This window comes from Gadus chalcogrammus, chromosome 18, assembly GCF_026213295.1.
Source record: "Gadus chalcogrammus isolate NIFS_2021 chromosome 18, NIFS_Gcha_1.0, whole genome shotgun sequence".
NCBI classification, from domain to species: domain Eukaryota; kingdom Metazoa; phylum Chordata; class Actinopteri; order Gadiformes; family Gadidae; genus Gadus; species Gadus chalcogrammus.
The window spans coordinates 7056955-7081818 of NC_079429.1; the positions used below are offsets into that span (position 1 = coordinate 7056955).

Here is a 24864-nt window from a genome sequence, read left to right on the forward strand (position 1 = left end):
GATAACCACGCGTTATCTGTGAGGAATGTTGAATGTTGCTGTCTGTCAGACAACGAGACGTTTCGTAAACTGCGCCCCCACTGCGGTGATTTTGAACCAGCAAGGTGACGGGGACAGGCGCCGTTTAGAAACCGCCGCCAGAACCACCTTGGTCTGTAGTTTGTACGGAAGCAGCCTCGAGACTTAGACGTACCGTGTTGTGTAAAGGCTCTGGATCTCTACAGTATCGAAGAGTCTGTCGTTGGCGTACCAACAGATCAAACAGCATTTGTAATTAGGTAGGATGTGTTTCTGTGGAAACTGTGTATTGAACAGTGTTTAATAAATATCAAAATTGTATTTAGAAATGTACCAACACCTTGAGTTGTTTACCATGTAGATACGAAGCGAGGATTTGTCTGAGGCACCAAAGTTATGTTAAAACTCCCAGGACCTCTGGAGAGACGGACAGGAACAACAAAAATCCTTAAAATAGTTATACAGCTGATTCAACTTCCTGTCTCGACCAATCACATTCTTCATGGACCGGATCTGCACTAAGCCACCCGGCAACCCGTCTTAAAATACTTCTCAGGTGAGTCCTCGAACAGCCCCTCCTCACCTCCTACTATACAGTCATGATACAGACAGACCAAGCTAATATATCAATACATGTGCAGTTCATAAATATATACAAGAACAATAAATATATATATATATATATATAATACAAAAATCAATTCAAGCAATCGATACAAAGTGCCTTGTTTACATTTTTAGATTCATTCCTATATAATTATGTAACAGTTGGTGGACGACCACAGTTCATAATGGCAGGCGTTGTCGCTGGCCCACCTTAAGCCTCAGGTGCTTTTGGGAAGGTTCCCTCAAGACCGGGGAACCCTTACCTCGGGACCCTCTCCTCAGACACTACTTAGGCTTCTGGGTTCTGGTGGAGCTGATGGGGATCTTCCTCGAGGGCATGATCCTCTTGGTCGTTTCCTTCTTGGCCGCCTCCTTCCCGTTGGCGAGGGTCTGGGCGGCCGCCGCCGGCGCCGCCGAGCTCTTGGTCTTGTTGGAGGTGAGCAGGGATCTCTTGGCTGCGGCCGTGGCGGCGGGCTTGGAGGACTCGTTGTCTTTGGCGGAGCCCTCTGCGGACCCGCCCGGGGCCTTCTTGGTGGCCCCCTCCGAGGACGCTTCGACGGGCCCGTCTCCAGAGGGCGGGTCCGGGCTGCGGGCCTCGGCCCCGGCCCCGGCCGCCCCCTTGCGGCCCTCCTTCGGCCGCAGGGCGCTCTTGAAGAAGGACAAGCCCTTCTCCTCGGTCCTGCTGTTGGGCCGCGGGCCTTTGGGGGCCGCCGCCGCGCTGGAGGACGACAGGCCCACGCTAGAGGAGCGCAGGCTGGTGATGGAGGAGCTGCTGCTGGAGCTCTGTGCCGCGGCGCGGGCCTCCGCCTTCCCCCCTCCCGTCGCCCCGTCGCCCCGGGTCGCGGCCGGCGCTCCCGCACGGGGAGGGGCTTTCCGGTCGGTCACCGGCGCCCTCGGCGAGTCGCGGCTGGCGCTGCGCTCCTCCCCCTTGGTTCTGGAGGAGGCGGTGCTCCTCTCCGCCCCGCCCCTGGGGGATGGCCGCCGGTGAGGCTGGGAGCTCTGGGAGCCGGCGGACCCGCCCTTCTTCTTGGGCTGCGCCGAGTCGACGCGCAGCGTCTCCTGGGTCTGGGAGGAGCTCTTCTTGGAGGGCGTGGCCGTCTTCGAGGAGGCCGTCTTGAGGCTTTTACAGGGCCCGTCGCCTTTGGTTTTGGGGTGAGGCGCCACCGAGCCGCCCTTGGCCTGAGTCCTGGAGGGGGACTTGTCCATGGCGGCGCGGGACGGGGAGCTGGAGGAGGTGGAGGAGGACGCCGGGCGTTTCTTGGGACTCTTCTCCTGGGACTCCACGGAGGTCTTGGCCGCGGCTCGCTTGCCGCCTCCGGAGCTCTCCCCCTCCCCGCTCCTCAGTTTGGAGTCCTTGGCCGGCGAGACGTGTCCCGGGGTCAGCGGCTCGGCACCGGCAGAGAGGTTGTTGTTGTCGCCGGCCTGCTTGGAGCTCCACGACTCGGCCGCCGCCGCGGCAGAACCCGCCTTCGCCGGGGCCGGCTGCTCCGCCAGCCTCCGCCTCGCCCCCGGGGTGTTCTCAGCGGCGGCGGCCGCCAGCGAGCCCTTCCCCCCGGACAGCTTTTCGTGCCGGGCGGCGGCGGCGGCGGCACCGGAGGCCCGGTCATCCACCGCCTCCCCGATGCGCTCCAGCGTGGGGGAGGAGGAGGAGTGGGGCTCCAGGGAGAAGCGGGAGGGGGAGTTGGAGCGCAGCTGCAGCTTGGCGGAGAGCGGCCAGGAGGGTTTGGCGCCGTTGTTGTCACTGAGGGCCAGAGGGCTGGCCATGGAGGAGCGGGCGGACAGGGGCTGCCGCTGCATGCCCCGCATTATGGACCGCGTGGAGAGTCCTGGTGGGCCGACGAAGCACAAGACAAGGGAATGAGCACTCGACTCGGTTTATCTAGTTTTTCCAAACGGAACACCTAGTGTACAACTACGTAACACCATGATTATAAAGTAGCTGCTGCTAGAACCGGATGATAAGTAATTTAGGAAGGACATGTTTAAAGTTTTTATTGCGCCATTAATTAGACATCAAAGAGGCACGGAAATGGACGCGGAAAATAGGCTGGGTTGTGTGCGTTTGCACCAGGGGGTCTGCCCTAATGCGTGTGTAGCATATGAGCACTGATAGTCGCAGGTAGTGGCCCTCTCGTTTTGTTTTAGCTGACACACGGGTAGGTGCATACGGTTTGGGGAAGCAAAATGCACCAGATAAACTGTTCTGTTTAGTCAGGGAATCAGCGCTCCACATCAATAATGCATTCTGTCTTTTGGAGGGGAACTTGCAATCTTCAGGATCAACTCTAAAAGGATACCAATGGAGTATCTCTAAAAGGAGAACAAAACCAAACACCGCCTTTGAAAACAAAACCCTGGGGGTCCAGCAGCCATCCCTCTTGTGAACAGCCCTCTGCTTCATTTTCAATAAGTGGACGAGAGTCTTGTCGCTTAATGCTTAACCAGCAGGTGACAGGCTAACCATGTTAGTCAATCAGAGGGTATGCATGCAATAGCATGTGTTAGAGATGGGAGGCCTCTTAATACAGGGAACCAATCTGCGGTTTGGTTCTCACATATCAACTGCCTGCGGGTCATCCCACAGCTCTGAAACCGGGTTAGAGGTCATCACTCACCATCGTCTTCGCTCCGCTCGGCAGCGAACTCTGCGGACTCGGAGAGGGAGGCCAGCGAGGTCCGTCTGGAGGAGCCGGACGAGGCCTGGCTGGGCGGGCGGCTACCCATCAGCCGGTTGATCCAGTGTTCGCACAGCGAGGAGCTGGTGGACCCTGGAGGGACCGACAGACACAAAGATCAGGTTAACACCCACAACTGGGAACAGCTTTACTTTCAGCTGCAACGTTTCAGCGCAGAGCCGGGTATCATTTGTCGTAAAAAGGTCTTAACCAAAAGTGAAGAGAGCAGAGTCTGTACGTCTGGGGTCAAAATATCGGACAGGAGAACAGGGCAGGGACCATGTAGGGTTACATATTCATCAGTCGAAGACCAAAATTGACTTGCTGGTGGTAACCTCTTCATACACAAAGCAATCAGACCTATATCATTTACTCCAAAGGGTTTGGCTACTTGGCGGCCGACTGAAGCAGTGAAGGGTGTAGAGGGCTGGACATACCGCCAACCGAGCTGTTGGCCGACCACGAGGGGATGGTGGCGCGCCTCTGGTAGAACAAGATGTACGCCGTCTGTTTGCACACGTGGTCATCCACGATGGAGTGGACGTCGCTGTCGTCGAAGCAGTACCACTGTCCGTCAATGGAGTTCTTGCAGTGGGCTGGGAAGGAGACATCCACACAGCAGAACAATGGTCACCCTCACCAAAGATAAAGGATGGACTTAGGACTGAATCTCTGTAGCTATTGATTTGCAAGCCAAAGGGGATCACTCACTAAGGTTTGTTTTTGTTGAGTTTTACCCCAAACCCCTTGAATCAGGTTCTGTGAATCCTGTTGCTTGAGAGACGTGGCAATGAACTACTTAGGGACTTATCCTTATCCTTCCATCCACCAGTCCTCACCTGTGTAATGTCCGCCCTGCATGTTGCCGTGGTGATTGCACACGGCGTACAGGTCGTACAGGTAGTCCTCGGGGTCGCGGCCCATGCCGTAGGGTCGTCTCCACGGCGACCAGTGAGAGGGGAGGCTCCAGCTGCTCTGGCTCCGCTTGACCATGTGGGGCGCCATGTCCATCCCCACCAGGGGGAACCTCACCATGTTCTGCATCTTCATCCGCCGGTCGCCGTCCTGGGAACCCCCGGAGAACCACCGCAGAACGTTACAGTTACCCTCCCGTTAACAGTGATGGCCTTTATCCACCGACAGTGCCAGCTCTACGCGCCACGTCTTAGCGTGGCCGATCAGTGGCCAGCAGCATATTTAGGTCACACAGAAGTATCAGATCAGCTCTCTTGGAACCTTGACGGAGGTTTAGACTAAAAAGGTACCAGGTTAGAGGTACCAGGTACCTAAAAAGGCGGGCTAAGTAGAGGCTAGTTGAGCTGGTACCGTCGGTGGAAAAAGGCCAGAAGTAATTTAAGTGCAGACAAATTTGTCCAAAACAAAAGCGACTGACAATCCAGAGCATACAATCGAAATGGGAGCAGCACAAAGGTTAGACAAAAACGGTCCATGTGCCGCACAACTGAGTTCAACAACTTCAGCAAAGTCTGTTCTACACTCATCACCACGGCTCTGGATAAGGAAAGACAACAGTGTTTGGAGTTCAGATGGGTCCATCTTTATTTGAATGGATTTATATTGATATATGTTGAATCCCTCTACTAATCATACCAACTTTTGGGTTATTGTGTTATGTTTGCCGGTGTATGAAGGTGTGTTCCGTGTGTTTCAGGTATATCTAGATGCGTCCAGGTGTTTTCAGTTGTGGTCAGGTATGGTCAGGTGTATGTAGTTAACGTGTGCCTAGTGTGTTTACAGTTGTGCTAACAAGTATGTTTAGGTGTATTTTGAGGTGCTTCAATGTGTATTGCATGGGCTTCAAGGTGTGTTGGAAGGGTTTTAAGGTGTGTCCAGGTGTGTGTCTGTGTGTTCAGGTGAGGGTTACCTGTCGGAAGCGTTTGAGATGGAGGATGAGGATGTCTGGGAGTGTCCAGAGGCTGAGCTTGATGCTCCCCTGCTGCAGCTGTTTACAGTGAGGGCAGCGCCATGCGTCGTCCGGGGCCAGCTGGGGTAACCATGGAGATACAAAGCATTGCTTAGCATTGCGCTAGCCCCAGCTAGCATCAGCCTACCTGATCCTCTTTAGAGTTGAGCTTGAAGCACTGCGCTAGGTCTAGCTACTGTTAGCCTACCTGATCCTCTTTGGTGTAGAGCTTGAAGCACTGCGCTAGGCCTTGCTAGTGTTAGCCTACCTGATCCTCTTTGGTATAGAGCTTGTAGCACTGCGCTAGCCCTAGTCTAGCCCTGGCTAGTGTAAGCCTACTCCCTCCTCTTTGGTGTAGAGCTTGAAGCAATATTCCTGCGCTAGCTAGTGTAAGTCTACCTGTTCCTCTAGTATAGAGCTGGAAGCACTCTCTAGTCTAGCCCTGGCTAGTGTAAGCCTACCTGCTCCTCTTTGGTTTAGAGCTGGAAGCACTCTCTGGTCTAGCCCTGGCTAGTGTAAGCCTACCTGCTCCTCTTTGGTGTAGAGCTGGAAGCATTGCGCTAGGGAGCAGCTCTGGGGCTGGAGGTGTTGCTCCTTCATCTGGCGAACGCTCTCCGCATCGGGAATGTACTCGTCCTCCGTCCGCTTGAACATTCTGCACAGAGGTCCGAGGTCAGATGACAAATATAGGTCAGTGGCATCAAAACCAAGATCACACAAGGGTCACGGGACGGTAAGACACCTGGAAGCCATTACAAATGTGAACAAGCTCAATTAAATGACTTGTTCTACTTCTGCTGGCAATTATGATAGGAAGAACATTTCAGAACTAGGCTCAGTCTTAACGGCATGGCTGCATGATGTGAAAATCAATTATTAATGATTCATTGCATCGTTAACGTGGTAGCTAATATAAAATAAAGTAGATTAAACCAAACTCTGAGCGAGGGCGCTCACTGATAGGTGATGAAGATGGCGGTGAGGAAGGCTTACTGTTCTTTGGTGTCCTTGTCCCACTCCACCACTATCTTGACGTGGGGGGGGCCACCTGGGCCACACGACTTGTACGCCCTGGAAGGAACAAGACACCGGGCGTAAGAATCATACAAAAACACATGCATACATACATACATGCATACATACATACATACATACATACATACATACATACATACATACATACATACATACATACATACATACATACATACATACATACATACATACATACATACATACATACATACATACATACATACATACATACATACATACATACATACATACATACATACATACATACATACATACACATACATACATGCATACATACATACATACATACAAACTAACCCTTCAAGGACCACAATGGAAACAAGCCTTTGGGCTTTTTTGTGTTTTTAATCCTTTTGAACACTTCTGTTAATTGTTGTTCAATAAAGTTTTCAATCAATCAATACATGGGTCGGGAATAGATATTTGAAATAAATACAGTACATTTTTCACAAAAAAATCTTTGTTAGAGTAAATCCCTTTTATATAAGAACAAGACAGCCTTATGATTCATAACCACTAGCAAATTAATGGCTTCTTCATTGGGACATTGATATTACGGGCCGATGTCGGTAGGTTAAAACGGTGCGGGGGACGCAACAACAATATAACAAATGGGGGGTAACAGTGCCCTCTAGTGCATGATGTGGAGTATTACCTCTCAACGGACGGATGACAGAGTGGCAGGTCCTCTTGCGGGAGGAGGTAAGTGATCCCGACCACACCCACCACCCGCAGGCTGAAGGGCCGCGCCTACCAACCACACAACAACACAGAAAGGCCTTGAGGACGCCTATCTACAAATCAACATGAAATATCACATCAGAAATTTGAAACGAAGAAATATCACATGAGATTGGAATAAAGAAATATAAAAATGATCTATATAAAATAAATCAGAAATGGAAAGGGTAAAAGGGGGTGAGGGAGGTTATGGGGAGATAAGGGGGGTGTGTACCTGAAGGTATCACAGAGGGGGGTGAGGGAGGTTTTGGGGGAGGTTAGGGGGGTGTACCTGGATGAGGTTCAGAGGGGGGGAAGGAGGTTCGGGGGGGGGTGAGGGGAGTGTGTACCTGAACCAGGACTCCTGGTCTCTGCAGGAGCTTCATCTTCTCCAGGATTTCCTTCTGGAGGCCGTCCCAGGTCACCGTGCGCTCTACAAACAACATGAAGGGGTTTCCAAACCTACACACACACACAAAGATAGATACATATATACATAAATATACACACACATACAGCATGAAGGGGTACCCCAAACCCACAAATACACACAAACACAGATATAGATATATACACATAACAATTACATATATACATAAACACATACTTATATATCAATATACACACAATCCATAAATATGCACATACATATATAAATATATATAAATAACCACGTACATATATAAATATACACAAACAGCATGAAGGGGGGCCCAAACCATACAACACACAAACATGGCGTCCCCAAGACGGCATGGCTAGAGAGCTTGTGATTGGCCGGTACCTGCGTCCCTGCTGCCCAGCGCAGGCTCGGTTGCAGACCAGCAGGACGATCTTGTCCCCTTGGCCCGAGTTCTTGTTGGGGCTGAGCGGCGGGGTGGGGGGGTCCTGGACCTGGGGGGAGATCCGGTTGACGTCGGGGCCGTACTTCAGCTGGTTCTGGTTCAGGTTCAGGTGGGGGCTCCCTGGGGTGCGGCAGGAGGGTCAGGACGTGGGTGGTGGTTATCTACTATATCATCTTGTATTATTTAATAAAAAGGGTAATATATTATCTGATCTAAAAATAATCGGTCTGATCCGGAAATGAGAGGCGGTACCGCTGCGCTGCGAGCGGATCTGCTCGGGCCTGAACTGCTCGGGCGTCTCGAAGGCGAAGATGGAGTCGCTCTCCTGGACGCTCTCCAGGTCGTCCTCGTCGTCGCAGAAGGAGCGGTGGAACCCGTCAAAGTACATCTCCGTCAGGGCGATCTGAGCAGGGACGGATTGGATCGGGTTAGACGTGGTTCTAAGGTTAAGGTAACCTTCCCCGGTGTAGAGAGCAGGGGGGGTAAGCTCCCTGAACTCTTGAATTTACGTTTCGTACCTGCTGGGTGGGTATTTTGGTTTCTGTGGCAACAGCGTGGCGTAGCCTGGCCACGGTGCCGGACAGAGGCACGGCCACGCCCACTCTCATGCAGTGGGAGCACTTCCCCTGGTACACCACCGTCACGTAGAGCGGTCTGGAGCACACGTCAGATCAATTCAGACGGCATTACATGAGTGTGGATCAGATTACATTACATCGCATTACACCCCATTGGATGACACAGGGAGGTCGGTTACACCATCATCACGCAGTCTGAAACACACATCCAATCTGATGAATCAGATTGATTTAGCGAAACCAGATAAAATGTTATTCAGGCGCTAGATCAAATAACATTAGAATGGATCAGATTCTAGATTCTCAGAAATTTGTAACCCATATAAATTCACATTTAAATTAGAATATAGATATGATATGAGGAGACATAATTTGATGATTTTCGATTTGTTAAAATATCAGATTAGATTAGATCATATTAGCTCAGAATGATCTGATTTGATGAGATTGCCTTAAATCAGATTAGAAGACATCAGATTCGATTAGAGCAAATGAGATTAGAGATTAGAGATTATCTCAAATCAGATACCGTGTGTGAGGCACAGGGATGGGCAGTGAGATGCAGAGGAAGGGGTCGAAGGTGTTGCTCTGTTTCTGGCAGTGAGGACACGTCAGGGATGACCTGGAGGCCAAACACCAACAGCACAGTTACCACGACGACAACAACATCAGTGATAAACAACAAAAGAATAAAACATGATTATTGTCACGTGAATCCAGCTGAAATAAAGGTATCACTTTATAATAAGGGTACAGTCTTTTATCAGGAATTAACTTAGGAAATGTTAAGACCGGTAAGCATTAATCAACCGTTAAATAACTGTTAACAAATAGTCTAGTAAACACATACTAATAGTGTTCATGTTTACTTATAATGTTCCTGTTAATTTACGCAATTTTATGAACATGTGTTTATTTATACATGATTTAATAGTGTTAGTAATGTTCAATAATAATACTTATTGCTGCATTTACTAATGTTAATCAATGTTTAATTAATGTGCCCTTATGTAAAGTGTGACCAAACGAGGATATGAAGGGACGCGGAGACCTGTATTGTGCCTGGAACAGCTCCTGTACGAAGGACGCGGGTGCTGGCAGTTGAGCTCCCTCGGATACGTGCTCCTCCTCCACCGGGAGCTGGGGGAAAAAGAACTGTTGTCATCATCAGCAAGCAAGCACACATCCACCACGGCGTCTCCACATCCGGTGACCGCATGGACCTGGCGGCCATCTTGGTTCCATTTAGGAACTGAATGCGGAATCCATCCGGCTAGCATAAGCCGTCAGTCAGCCTCAAACTATAGCTCATTCAACTGATTTAAAAGGTTCTACCAAACACAATGATTTATATTATATTTTCTCAAATTCTAATGTTCAGATTCAAATTCTGATTATTAACTGACCCTGGGGGAAATTGCTCTCCTCATGGTAATAGAAAATATAAGAAAAGGTCTGACACAAAAATAGGTAAAAACATAGATTAAAAGAGCATATGGATTATCGAGAAGATTATCTTAGATCTTTGCAGGATCACATCAGATCATCTGGACTACTGCGGGGGTTCGGGTAGTGGTAGTCCACCTTCTGGGGCAGTCTAACATCAGATCATCTGGACTACTGCGGGGGTTCGGGTAGTGGTAGTCCACCTTCTGGGGCAGTCTAACATCAGATAATCTGGACTACTGACGGGGGTTCGGGGTAGTGGTAGTCTACCTTCTGGGGCAGTCTGGTCTCAGGCTGGACCAGATGGTTGAGGTCTTCATGGACTCGATCCAGGAGCCAGAGGAGGAACTCCTGGGCGTCATGTTGGGCTGTCCCGCGGAACTGGAGGGCACTCTTAGACACCACATTCTGTCACACAGGAAACAGGATGTGCTTTGAGAAACACACAGGAAATAAGGTTTGTATTTATGACACCCAGCTGTTGATTAGCCAACACTTTTATCTGAAGCAACAAGTGAAGCCTAGAAAAATCGAAGCATGAAATCTAAATTGGTGTCATTACAAAAAAACTGTTTGGGTTTTGGGTAAATATAAGGTTTGTTTTTGGCATCGGTTATTTAGGTTGGGGTTAGGTCTGAACCTTAATCTTGAACCTTGAAATAACTCTGGCTCAGACTGTTAGGGTTGGCGTTATGTTGTTATGTTAGAATGAGGTTAGGTATGAGTAGTGTTATTTTATGTAGGGCAACATTAGGGCCCTAGTCGTCTCTGCAGAGCTACATTATACTGAGCACCAGCAGGCCAAGAGAACCGCTCCATCTCGCTCAGACATCGACCCTTCCTCCCCAGACAGATTCCCTTCTGGACCTAACCGACAAAACGCTCGACAAACTGTCCCAAACACCAGCAACACGTTAGGAACTAAATGAGTTTTTGATGGATTGTGGTAAAGGAAGAAAGCCTTTCCAAGGGAAGCCATAGTTTATTTTACGCAACATTCTCATGAAATATTCAGAGTTTTCTCCGGAAGATTCCCTGGTCAGCAGAACCTCCAGGATGGATGAGGTGACTGATGGCCGTGATGGTGGCACCAGGGAAAGCCAGGACAAGGAGTAAAGACCGGACTCGGTCCTGTCAAGGTGTGGGATTACTCTGACCTGGGATTACTTTAATCTTGGATTACCCTGATTACTTTCATCTGGGATACTCAGTGTTGTGGGTACATAAGAGAAAAGCACCATCTCAGGTGCCTCCCAACCACTTGAGATGACTTCAAGACAGAAATAGAAAGAAAACATCATTCTATTCTCTCGTGTCCCAGTTAAATGAGAGCAGGTTGTGCGGTCATCACCAAAGTCTTCTTAATAAGCTGTAATGAGGTGGGTTGGGTCTCTCCTCCCAGGTCACTGACAGTAGGAAAATAGGATCACATCCCTCCACTCCCACACATGAACGTATTATAAACACTCCAGTGAACCTTCATTAGCTTAGTTTAGCTCCCTGACGCAGGGCACGACCGGGGCTCGAAACAAGCTCCCTGCTGGGACTTAAATTTAGCAAAATTGATTTCATGATTCATGTTTTTCCATGCATAATAAATTCCACTTGTCTTTACTCTGTTCTCAGGTGATATTTTATGTTATACATTAAGTTAGTTAGAGGTCGGATCATTCAGAGCTGCATTTGAATAAATGTATAAATTCAGTGATGAAATTGTCCCTTTCTTACATTCAAATTGAACCGTCACACTTGGTTATTTTAAATGCTCAACTAAACACACTCATCCACACTCACTCACTCACAGAAACACACACAAGCTCTCACACACAAACACACACACAAGCACACGCACACTGTCTCTATCGATTAACATTTATAGAAGAAGCAGAAGGAAATAAGCTCCCATACACACATGCGAGTAGTGAACCATAACTACAGGAAGTATGGTACTTTTACTAGTAGAGTAACTACTGTATGTAATTTGTGCATAATGGTGGTATTAACTGTATCTCTAAGACTGAGAAAGAGGAGCGCAGATAAAGGATTTCAGTAAGCAGTAAGTACATTAACATTTATATGACTTTTACATATGTAAAGTTTTCTTTGCATCAATAGTTTAAACCGGTGTCTGACTTCCTTAATTTTTTTACTTATAATTAATGAGATATTATCTCATTACAATATCATCTCATTACATTATTCTATGCATGTATTTTTAATCAAACAGCACTGTTGGAGGCTCAGGCTGAGCCCGGTTCTGAGCAGCATTTCTCCATGCAGGTCAGAGATAAACACGGCAGAATATTTTTTTACATGAAAAAATGTCTCTGAATTCTGAGATAATAAAAGATTGTTAATTCACCAGAACAGGAAAGAAAAACGGTTTTCATGAAAACTTTCTCAGAATCCAGAGATAATATCTCGTAGAAAACTTTTCATGAGAACTTATCTTGAAGTTCAGAGAAAATGTTCCCTTCAATTCAGAAAACATGGTAAAAAAGTCAATGCATTATTATGCTTCCACACATATATTCTTTCTTTTACCTTTTTTATATTATTCGATTTTTTTTACCCTGAAATACTATTATTCTATTTTCGAATTACCTTCATCTATCTCAAGAATAGCCCTTGGTTTGAAGGGTGCTATAAACAAACTAGTCTGGTTCATGCATCATGAATCATACATTACAAATATAACCATACACAAATCCATCATCCCAGGAGGAGACCCAGGAGGTTGTGACCCTGCTGTCTAAGGTCAGCTGACACAAAGCTGGGCTGTGATTGGATAACGGAGGAGGACTGCCCGGCGACAGCAGAGCCATCAATCAGTAATTTTTTATTCTGATTCTCTTATTCAATATGATATTTGTTCATGTAACCTAATCAAATATCATCCAATATATACTCTTAACTCATGTAAACTAACCAGCTAATCAAATCTAATAGAATTGTACATATAATGAAGTCTAAATTGATACATTCTTCTCTAATCTAATATGCAATCAAATGTAACAATCTAATCAAATTGAATGTAATCAGACTGGGCTAGGTATGTTCACACAGAACCAATGGTTCTGTGATGAGTACGGAAATCATCTATTTTACACACTAGAAGCCAGATTTTTCTTGAGTATATTGGCCATTAAGGAAGGAGCAGGTAGAAGTTCAGGGGGATCTGCCTCTATGATGCCTGCACGTAGACTGTGGACAATGGGGATCGAACCCGGAACCTTTCAGCTGGGAGGTAAACATTCTTACCACTGGACTATCCTGTTCTCTAAATGTATTACCCTTATCCATGTGTGGATAATATACAGTAAACGTTTTCCAGAATACCTGAGCTCTCAGTGGATGAGAGGATGAGTTTTCCAGGGTCGATATACCAACCACTTGGTAGCAATCATGTACTATTGTCACGTTGTGATGTAACAGTGGTTGAATCTCCTGGATCAAACTTTTCAGGGACTCGACCAGACGTTAAGTTCATCGATCCTGCGTTCTACTGTTTAAAAATGTTTGCGATCTGAACGTCATACCGCATGTGTTTAGTTGTTCTCATACTCATTTGTTGTCGCAGCGGTTGAGATAAATACAAGGGGGCTGTGGTCTAGGCCTCCTGGAAGACTAATTCAGGCGTAATGGATACTTCCCTGTTTACATGTATCAGACACTTTCATCCAAAGTCACTTACAGTGCATTCAGACACAGGTCATTTAGGAACAGGAAGGGGTGAGACAGTGGATCCAGACAACACATGTCATTAAGGAGCAGGTTGGGGTTATAGACAGTGGATCCAGAGGCCGGTCATTATAAAAACAGGGAGGTGTTAGACAGTGAATTCAGATACAGGTCATTAAGGAGCAGATGGGGGCGGGGCGGGGGGGGGGGGGGGTCTTTTTGTAGAATGCCTACAGACTGAGACAAAGTGGGATAGAAACCCAGAACCCTCTGTCCTAATCAAAAGCCTATTCTGAGAGGTTATGGGGGTGGGTTGGGGACGTGGGGGGGCTGGTCCTACCTTGAACTCGCGGCTGTGCTGGGGGGTGTACTCAAAGGTCCAGAGCGCCCGGACCAGCCCGGACAGCTGCTCCGTCACCTCCCCTCCGTCCGCCGGCTGGCTGCCCCTCTTGGCGGGCACCACGGCGGCCCCGTTGGACTTGGCTGTCTTCTCGCCGAGGGCGGTCTCCGCCCCCTTGAACTGCTCCAGCGCCAGGTACTCGGCGAACAGCTCCGTGTTGCTGAGGCACTGCAGGATGGCGTTCATGAAGCACGTGTTGCCGTGATTCTTCAGGCCCGAGACGCCGGGGATCTTGTCCCCGAAGAGGAACCCCCCGCAGTCGCTGTCGTCGGACGGCACCGAACCGGCGGTGGTCGAGGAGGGGGCGAAGGTGGCGTCGTCCTTCTCGTCGTCCGTGGCGTGCTCCTCGTTGCCGAAGTGGGACAGGGTGGAGAGCGTGCGGAGGACCCGGTTCATGAAGCTCCCCACGGAGCGCACCGACGACCTCCTGAACAGCTTCTTGCTGAACGACTTCTTCTCCTTGTTGCTGGCAGCTTTCGACATGGTGTTGTTGTTGTGGGGGACTCCTCAGTGAGGGCCCTGATGTCCACAGAAGAATCCGGGCTAGGTAGGTCCGGGACTCGTGGTCTCGGTCAACCCCGTCGTGTGAAGAGGAGTCGCTCCTCGCGTGGGTTCGTCATCATCAACACGGAGAACATCTGTGCGCGATCCGGACCGAAGTGCTCAAGGCGTGCACAGAGAGACATCAGGGCACCACTATTGTTCTTAAAAGCACGGCGGGAGTAATCGGTCCACTGGCAACACTGCGTCGGATTGCATAAAAACGCGCCGCGGAGCGCTCCCCATTAAAAGCCCGGTCGGTGCCACTCGAGACGGGAACCGCCATCGGCATCATCTCGAGGAGGAGTCGCCGCCGCTCCTCCGGTCACAAAGCATCATCACGCGCGCACGGTGTCACGGTTTAACCCACGGGCTGGTGATGATCAACCACGCTGGGATTTGAGCGCCCACAAAGAATGTCAACATCTAGGGGGGGGGGGGGGGCTACACAGATGGACCCCGCCGTCACGAGAGGGTCACCCACCCCTCATCATTTATTTACCCGGTGCGCGATGCGCGATGCGCGACTCCACCCGTCGCACTGACCCCCCCAGAAACGTAGAGACACGAGCGGTTACCGTCTTTGTATCCACAGGCAGTCCGGGGAGTCGTTGTGTCGATTTCCCCCCCCTGGATCGTGTTGACCGGAGACACCTCCTTTCAGACACCTCGATCTGGTCCACACCGAGGAGTTCCCGGCTAAAAAAAATGTCGCCGCGTTTCTGCTTGAAACGTTGCGTCACCTGGCCACCAGGAATAAAAAATCCAGAGCCGTGATGGATGTCAATCGACGATTTTAGACCGTTAGTTTCCGGGGAAGGGAGTGTTGTTGTGTCCCGGTTCTCTGGTTGTTTTTCCACCGCGAGGCCTCGTCTCCATCACCTCGTACGGATACCGCAGGCAGGGCGGGGACGGTGACGTCACGGGCAGAGGAAGCTGTGCTTGGTGATGGAGGGAGGTCGGGGGTGGGGGTGGTGGCGGAGACTTGCCCCACCGATAGATGAGTAATAAAAACCACGCATCAGACAACCACGCGCCTAATAATAGTCGCGATACTATAAATATAAATGTATTGGATATTTTTGTGAATGATCGTTTATAAAAGGAAACCAAGATTTGCTACAGCTCTCTATGTTTCGTGTTTTCATTGAACTGGATTGAGTGGAAAATAAATATTATATATTATACGACTATTAATTTGCGCACACACTGAACTGAGTTTGACCTCAAAATATATGTTTCCGCAATCCATATTTACAGAAACATATATTCAATTTTTATTTGATATTGACACAGAAATAGTTTTTGGGAATTGCCCGTTAATTTATTTAAAATGACAGATGAATTTCATATGAGAGTGAAAAATATATTACAGTCTACTTCCCAACAGGACGTTACGAAGTCCAACGATACAACTTCGGAGCAACAATGTCCCCAACCACCCCACCCTCCACCTCATGGAACACACAAAAAAAAAAAGATTATTAAAAAAACACGGAAATGGCTTGCATTATTTTGGAAACACTGCTGACTCCCATCCATCCCCTCAGTCCATAACTGTGCTGTCCCCCAGGCGAGAAGTCTCTGGCTGGGCAGGGCTCAGTAGTCGAGCCCCCGGATGGCGGCGATTGTGGAGGCCATGCGGCGGGGCAGGGGTTTAGCGGTCTGCCTGTAGTCCTCCGGTCGAGACCTGAGCAGGGCCAGGATGTTCTGCAGGGAGCGGGAGGGCTGGAGACCCAGGGCGTCCATCACATTGCTCAGGTACTCTGGAGGAGACAATCACTAGTCAACACTTACTCTACTGATTAGAATCAAAACTTTACAAATAATAGTTCGATCATGTTAAATGTATATCACTGAGCAATACTTGATAATATAAATCAATACTTTGCAATAGAGCAATACTTATTACTCGATAAATACTTTCATTGATCTATCGTATATTAAATATATAACAATACTTTAAAAACAATATATAAATCACATATTAAAGTTACAATGTGTAATATTTCAAGTTAGCTGCTTAATATAACCTGGACATATCTAAGGTCAATGCTGATCAACGGTGAGTTCAATATTATTATCAATAAAATCCCATTGTATAACTGATATATTTTGCAAATAAAATATGCTAATATGCTATAAATTGTCTCCCATGCACTTACTGACTGGGAGGGGTTCAATCATACATCCTACACATTGCAACTTTAATGTAACCAGCAAAGCAGTTTGAGTACGATTTAATTGTTAAGAAACAGAAATCGATAATGTCCATGTGGCGGTGTAGAGGCGGGACAAGTGAGTGAGTGGCAGGTGGCCTTCCGAGTGGGGGGGGGGGGTGAGGGGCGGCCAGGCGCCCGGGCGGGGTCTCACCGATGTCGGTGATCATCTGCTTGGTGGCGCGGGGTTGCAGGTGGGGGACCTGGAGGATGGCGTCACAGTACGTCTGCATGGTCGCCCGGGCAATGGAGCCCAGCCAATAGTCAGCCGTGTTGTCCAGCTCGGGAAGATCGTCTCCTGAGGAAGAGGAGGGGACGGAGGAGGAAGGTGATGAGGAGGAGGATGAGGAGGGAGCAAGGACCAGGAAGGGAGTGGGGAAGAGGAAGAGGGTTGAAGATGAAACTAAGGAGAATTATGAAGAAGAGGATGATTAGGAAGATGAGGGTAGTGAGGATGAAGAGGAATATATAGAAGACGAAGAGGAGGAGGACGAGCAGCGATATGGATGCAGAGGAGAATGCACAGGACATAAGAGAGTGCACGTGACACAAGAGAGTGCACGGGGCATAAGAGAGTGCACGGGGCATAAGAGAGTGCACGGGGCATAAGAGAGTGCACGTGACATAAGAGAGTGCACGAGACATAAGAGAGTGCACCACATAAGAGAGTGCACGGGACATAAGAGAGTGCACGGGACATAAGAGTGCACGGGACAAAAGAGAGTGCACAAGACATAAGAAAGTGCACGGGACATAAGAGTGCACGGGACAAAAGAGAGTGCACGGGACATGAGAGAGTGCACGGGACAAAAGAGAGTGCACAAGACATAAGAAAGTGCACGGGACATAAGAGTGCACGGGACATAAGAGAGTGCACGGGACATGAGAGAGTGCACGGGAGAAAAGAGCGTGCACAGCAGAAGGGTGGGGCGGTGAAGAGAGTACAGAAGGTGGAGAGGGAGTGATAGAGAGTGAGTTCAGAGAGAGGAGGAGGAGAGATAACGAGCAGTACAACACCTGGTAGGCCGACGACAGATGGGGTGAGGAGGGGGAATAGGAGTGGTGTACACTCACCCTGCTCAGGAGGGAAGGGGAGTTTCCCAGCATGCAGTGCGAGCTCCAGCGCTGGGTCTTCCTGCGTCACGAAGGGCTCCAGGTGTAGCGGTAGAGACATGATGTACTGACCGATCTAAGGGGTGGAATACAGAGATCTAATGAGTAAGAGACGCAGTATTATAGCTACTTTTTTTGTTGTGTATACCACCGCATTTTTGCGGTGGTATTTTGTGGTACAAATACACAGATAGTTGTATTGTTTGGTGATTGTGTGTGGTTGTGTTGTTTGGTGGTTGTGTGTTAGCTGCATTGTTTGTTGGTTGTGTCTTGTGTGTTAGTTGTATTGTTAGGTGGTTGTGTGTGGCTGTATTGCTGTGTGGGTTGTGTGTTAGTTGTATTGCCCGGTGTTGTGTGTGGTGGTATTGCTCGGTGTTGTGTGTGGTTTCTGTCATACGTTGCTGATGTATTCCTGCGGGGACAGACTGAACGTGGGGAGGTCGTCTGTGTAGCGGTCTCCTGGACCAACGTCCCCACTCTGGTAGGAGGGCAAACTCCATGTGAACAACACGCATACACTACAGTAACACACGCTCTGCTAGTAAACTGCATGTAACAGATACAACGCAGTAACATACTACACGCTTACACACACTCAATACAGCATCACTCCGACAGGAACGACAGTAAAGACACTAACCCTCTGCTAGGGGGACAAACACGTTTACACACATTCACTGCAGTAACGCACAAACAACAACCGGCCACATCCCTCGGGGTAACCACGACAACGTGGTGATGCTGACCTCCAGGCGGTGCAGCTGGTGGATCTGGTGTTTGATCTGCAGGAAGACCGAGTCGAAGGCCAGCCGGTTGGCCTGCTGGTTCAGCCGCGTCAGGGCGGCTCGCGGCTCCGCCAGCAGACTGGATGCCCCCGTGGCCTTCTCCTGCAAGTCGCCGCAGACACAATGTCACTGTGATGTTAGTAGAAAGACACCTCCACAGGAGTACCCGTAGATACACACTGCCTCACAATGAAAGACACCCCCACCACAGAGGAGACCCCAATGATGCACACAGGTTAAAAAAATAATAACATACCTGATACCACATAGAGGAGACCAGGTTAAACATAAAAGACCTCCCCACAGAGAAGACATAAAAGACCTCCCACACAGGTGCACAATAAAATACTCCAATAGGAAAGACACAGATTCAAAGTAAAATGGGCCACAGAGGGGTACACAGCTTCAAAATAAAAGACCTGCCCCAGAGACTGAGATAAATCGGTCGTTCCCTTCAGCTGTATGCATTGGGTGAGCAAGGTACGTTGAGGTGATTGGGCGGTTGTGTGCATTTCATAGATGCTATTGGACAGCCGCCCTCCCTACCTTCAGGGAGTACAGCAGCTCCATCACACCGTTGTACTCTGCCGTGTTTCCTTTTTGGAGGTAGATGTACTCCTGCCAGGGGCTGCGGCCCGACGGACACTTCCTGTCCGACGAGCTCACTTCCTGAATGGCAGGCAGGCTACGCGGGCTGTAGGACTCTGACAGGTACTTTCCCGCCGTTCCCAGGATCCTTTGGGAGGAGTAGAGGTGAAGGGAAATGGGAGAAGAGGGATAAGTAAATTAGTCAAATAACAGCTTAATTATGATAATAAATATTTCTGAGATCTCAGTATTAGAGAGAAAACGTTTGGTGAAATTATAACAAATATTTTAAAGAAAGATGTTTCGGTAACCACATTTCAATAAGAACCTAAAATGCCATGCACCATATATACGTAGAGATGTGTACAGGGCAACGTGAATTGATATTTTTGGTTACCAGACACACACGACAGACATGTCAGATTGATGCCAGTGTGATGTCATAGTGAGGTCACAGGTCTTACTTGTTGGACAGCTGCTGTTCGAAGGCCCCGAACTGTCTCAGTAGCTCTCCACAGGTCGCGATTATCCTGGGAACACACCACAAACATCATTCATTCAACTAGATCACTAACTCAGCACCCAGCAACTTGTCTTCATTCATCAACTACATGATCCTCAAAGAGGCCCCACCCACCTGACAGAGTTCTGGAAGGCCGTCCAATCCTCCTGGAAGACAGAGGAAGTGGGCATTTCCTCCAGTTTGCACTTCCTCCTGATAGACTGCAGGGTGGTCGAAAAGTCGGACACGTACCTGCACACATAGCAATATATTATAATATCATTATATAATATTCATCTTTTACAGTGTTTTACACGGGGTGGTGGAGAAGTAGATATATTTGAAAGAAGTTAATTATGTTAATATACAACTTACAGCAAAACATATATCAAAATATAAAAAAATATATAAAATATAAATAAAAAGAGATTTGATCACGTGCAGTAGTATGTTTGCATGTATGTATGTCTATATATGTACACACACACACACATATTACTTGGTAAAGAGAGCTTTGAGCGCGTGCAGTAGCCCTCGCACGGCGAGGCCGTCGGAAAGGCGCACGCATCGCTCCACGGCTCCTCCCGCCAGAGAGAACAGCTTGGCCACCGATTGGCTGAGCTCCTGCACACAGTCCATGACCTCACCATGTTCCTGGGGGGCGGGGCATCACACAGGTTACATCACAGATGACATCACACAACATCAAAATGTAAGTGAGTCTGTCTGTCTGTGACTTTGTCACCAGGGGAACAGCACAGTGTGTGTGTGTGTGTGCGTGTGTGTGTGTGTGTGTGTGTGTGTATGTGTGTGTGTGTGCGTGTGCGTGTGTTACCAGGGGTACAGCACTGATCTGGATCAGCAGGTTGACCTCTTCCAGCTCTCCGTACTGCAGCTGGTAAGATTTGTAGGGCTCCAGAAGAACACACACCAGCTCACACAGCTTCATAGGGTTGGCCTCTCCTACACACACACACACACACACACACACACACACACACACACACACACACACACACACACACACACACACACACACACACACACACACACACACACACACACACACACACACACACACACACTAGGACAACTGTTCATCTCCCAGCTGACCTTCAAGATATGTACAAAGGATTGGCCGCATGTTGACCTTTAACCTTCAACCCCGTGACCCCTGTACGTGCCCAGTCGCGACAGCCCGTGGAGCGTGCCCCGTTTGACCCTCCGTACCGAGGTGCGGCAGCGTGGCGGCCTCCAGGCTGTGGGTGAAGGTGGAGGTGGTGTGGTGCAGCTCCAGCAGGGCCTCCAGCCTCCCCTCCGGGTCACAGCGCTCCAGGGCCGAGCTGACGCATACGGGCACCGAGGGTACCATGTTGCCCAGGGTCTGGATCAGCAGCACCGTCACCACCTCGTAGGGCTTCTTGAACACCTGGGGGGGGGGAGGGTATCAGAGTTAGGGGTGGGAAAAATAATCGATTCTTCGATGCATCGCGATTCTCGCTAGAACGATAATCTTTTGGTTTTTTTTGCCTGCTGCAACATTTTGTTCGCCAGAGAGGGATAATTTTTGTAATTTTAAATTTTTTGAATTTATCTTCAGTGTGTATTGGCCAATCTGATTTGTCTTGACACGATTGCGATTCAGCCTATGCATAGCATGCGCGCAAACTCACAGCCAGACACAAGAACTCCTTCTAATTCAAGAGCAGTTTTTCCTTGAATGACAGAGAAAAGAAAGATTAGAAATAAAATAAAACTGAAACCTATTTTTTGCATGCTTCCATATTGTGTTATAATGCAAGCTGCATTGATTATTGTATTGTTCATAGAAAGTCATATTTGTGACAAAAGCTTTCTCTAAGTTAATTCATCTGTTGATGTCTTTTATGATCATCACAAAAGTAGGAAGTGATTAGCAAACTCTGAGTAGCAAACCCAGATGTATAATATATATTTTTGAAAATCACGCATGGAAATGTGCATAAAAAGAATTTGTTGCATCGAGATGCATCGAGATGCATCGATAATCGCTTCAGAATCGAATCATTGACCTCATAATCCGAATCGAATCGTGAGGTGCCAAGAGATTCCCACCCCTAATCAGAGTAGGGTACTGCACATGAGGTCGTGAACGGTCGGAAGTACATATTTCAGTATTTCAGAGAAGAGATTTAGAACAGGTGCTTTAAAAAACAAGGCTCGCAGAATAAGACAAGTCTAAAACTGAGTTTAACTATTGGATTATTGGAACGACAAGCAAACCTGGGTATTATTGGAAAAGTCATGTATATCTAATAAAAGTATATTAGCTTTAGGAAAAGGCTGTGCACGTTAAGAAAGGCTTTGCACGTTTTGAAAAGACTGTGACTATTAAAAAACCATTAACCCAGGTCCAGAAAATAAATGTCCTGCCCGTGTTTTGGCTCCTACCCTGCCCTGAACAAGCCCATCTCCCTCTGGCTTGGGGTTTGTTCACCAGCCCGAGCGGTTGGCTGGGAATCCCAGAGTGGAGTATGAGGGGCACTGACCTGGCTGGTCCAGTGGATCTGTGCGTGCCAGGCAGACAGCAGGTTGTCGTAGAACTCTGAGAGCTGCTGGTTCACCGTCAGCTCGCTCTGGGACAGCTCCACCCAGGAGGACAACAGCTGACCCTGCACACAGATTAACCATTACATATAGGGGCACAGACAAACACATACACAGATATAGAGGCACACACAAACACACACAGAGTTTTAAGAAGGGTAAAGAAATCAGAGATGACAATGACGATATCTGTATTTTTACTGTAGTTATAGTTTATAGTATAGTTCCATTGTCCTTTTCTCTACCTTGTGACACTTGTAGTAGTAGGCCAGCAGCTGGGGCATGCGGTCCATCTCCGAGAAGACTTTAACAAACAGCTTGGCTTGGTCTGCAACACAACACAGCATATTGTGGTGAATGAACCTGAATGAAGGCAGGAGTATGAGTAGTATGATGAGCATGACAACTCTTACCTGTGGCCATAATGTTAGAAGTGGTTGACCTACCCGTAGCCATGGAGTTGAAGGTGGAGACGATCTGAGTGCTGGCCAGAGCTTCCAGCCGGTTCTTCAGAGCCTCCAGGTGGACACACTTATCAGAGTAGTCTGGGGTGTCCACCAGCATGGCCAGACTGCCCTGCATGCTGGTCAGCTTGGACGAGATCACCGCAAAGTCCTGCCAGACAGAAGGGCTCATTCACTTACAATATGACTTATAATGGCACTTCTAATAGGATTAACAACGTGACTTATGGCATGAATTGACATGAATGTAATATGAATTGAAGTATGTATTATAACTTCTAACCAGACTTATAACCATACTTATAACATGAGTTCTTACATGACTAATAACATGAGTTCTTATGACTTATAACATGAGTTCTTACATGACTTATAACATGAGTTCTTACATGACTAATAACATGTCTTACATGACTAATAACATGAGGTCTTACATAACTTATAACATGACTTATAACATTAATTATAACATGACTTATAACATGAGTTCTTGCATGACTTATAACATGACTTATGTTATGTGTGCTGAGCTGTTCCACCACGTCCTGTTACCTGTGTCTTGAAGGTCTCCTCGATGTCAGCACTGAGCGTGCTCCACTTGTCGGCCTCCTGCAGCGCCTCAGCAGAGAGCTGCATGCGGCTCTTCACCTGGTCGATAGCCACCAGCACCTGAGGAGAGAGGGACATGGATCACACACACACAACCAACACCAGACACACATCCAACACCAGACACACAACCAACACCAGACACACAACCAACACCAGACACACAACACTTCTGCGCCATTTTCCATTATTGAAGGTCAACAATGGGTTATTGATTAATTTATTAAATTGATGAATATGTAAATAACGTGATTTTGGAATATTACATTTATGCTTGATGTAGGTTGCATCACACAGTGGTTGTTTTTATGTACAAGTGTTGTACATTAAAAACATAAATGTAATTTTTTTTTGTATTAATGGATTTGTGGAAGAGATTCATAAATATACAATAACATGCAAATCTGAACCAGGACAGAACTATCCAGATCCACGACCCAAACAGAGCCCTTCTGAAAGCTGTCACCTGCATGGACTGCACCGTGTCCTGCTCAAACTTGCGGATGTCCTCCTTCACCAGAACCATCTGCTCCTTGAGGAACGAAGCCTCCTGCTTCAGAGCCTCCACGTCCCTGAGAACCCTGGGCATGTTCTGCAGCGCCTGGATACTGCTCTCTGTATGAAGGCATATGTACATACATACATTTAGAAATATAAACAAAATAAAAAGATAAAGCGTGTATTGACGTAAGAGGTCTGTCAAACGGACCACTGTATGACCCGTAAATCTAGGGTCACTGTCGGACCCACACAGCTTGGGTGACTGCAGGACCACCAACCACTCACCTTCGATAGCATTGTTGACCTCCTGGATGAAGAGCTGCAGCTTCATCACCAGGGTAGCGGCGTGTGCATCTGCCTTCCCCGGCGCCTCCTTCTGCGCCACACGGAAGGCACCGTTCACCCAGTCTTTCACCTCGAAGTCGTCGTCAAGGAATTTTGAGAAATCCATGGTGTCTTTGTTTTTTTTCTTCTCTAACTTTTGCCCAGAACGGGCTTAGAGACGAAGATAAAGTACACCGCCCAGGAGAATGAAATAATCATCACCACCAAATAGATCTCCAACAACACAACGGCTTCCTCCAGAGTTACACCCGAAACGACAGCGGTATTAGAGAGGAAATTGTAATTAAATGATCATTTCTGGTGGGGCTTTTTCTGAAATGGCGAGAACTGACAGCAAGTTCCTGTTTGTGCTTTTTATTTACCATCCCGGAAAACAGACACCAGAGTTTAGTTCCCCCCTTGCTATCATGTCTTTCTTATTGGTGTAGGAAGCATTGTGAAGATGGTTTCTAATTATTTCAATAGTTAATATTAAAATTTCTACTAAAGCACAGGCAAAATAACAAATAATCAAAAATAAATAAAATAAGCAATACACGTTCCTGCATTGTACACAGAAACGTGTACAATACATGGGTACTCTCTGCTGCCCTCTTGTGACCAGTTAACTAACCGTCTCTCTGTAGAATAAAATGACAATATATCCTATCCCAGGGTAGTGGT

At 47.9% G+C, this 24864-nt stretch overlaps 2 protein-coding genes across 2 annotated transcripts; both read right to left on the bottom strand.

Annotated features, from left to right (window-relative positions):
• Window positions 1–748: 748 nt before the first annotated feature.
• LOC130371524 (ubiquitin carboxyl-terminal hydrolase 31-like) lies at window positions 749–14939 on the bottom strand. The gene is made up of 16 exons (XM_056577331.1): window positions 13890–14939; window positions 10139–10276; window positions 9474–9562; window positions 8952–9044; window positions 8363–8498; window positions 8097–8247; window positions 7784–7964; window positions 7350–7461; window positions 6935–7029; window positions 6217–6294; window positions 5749–5878; window positions 5185–5304; window positions 4139–4364; window positions 3737–3895; window positions 3240–3392; window positions 749–2450 (listed from the first exon to the last, which is right to left on the bottom strand). The coding sequence occupies exons 1-16, from the start codon at window positions 14430–14432 to the stop codon at window positions 910–912; spliced, it is 3945 nt and encodes a 1314-aa protein (XP_056433306.1). The 5' UTR covers window positions 14433–14939; the 3' UTR covers window positions 749–909.
• A 689-nt stretch (window positions 14940–15628) lies between these two features.
• Window positions 15629–24571, bottom strand: cog7 (component of oligomeric golgi complex 7). The gene is made up of 17 exons (XM_056577332.1): window positions 24142–24571; window positions 23822–23970; window positions 23299–23415; window positions 22729–22897; window positions 22528–22610; window positions 22225–22347; window positions 20927–21125; window positions 20532–20659; window positions 20196–20350; window positions 19832–19948; window positions 19659–19724; window positions 19153–19342; window positions 18568–18708; window positions 18219–18299; window positions 17783–17897; window positions 16863–17006; window positions 15629–16255 (listed from the first exon to the last, which is right to left on the bottom strand). Exons 1-17 carry the CDS (start codon window positions 24305–24307, stop codon window positions 16089–16091), a joined length of 2310 nt encoding a protein of 769 aa, XP_056433307.1. The 5' UTR covers window positions 24308–24571; the 3' UTR covers window positions 15629–16088.
• Window positions 24572–24864: the final 293 nt, after the last annotated feature.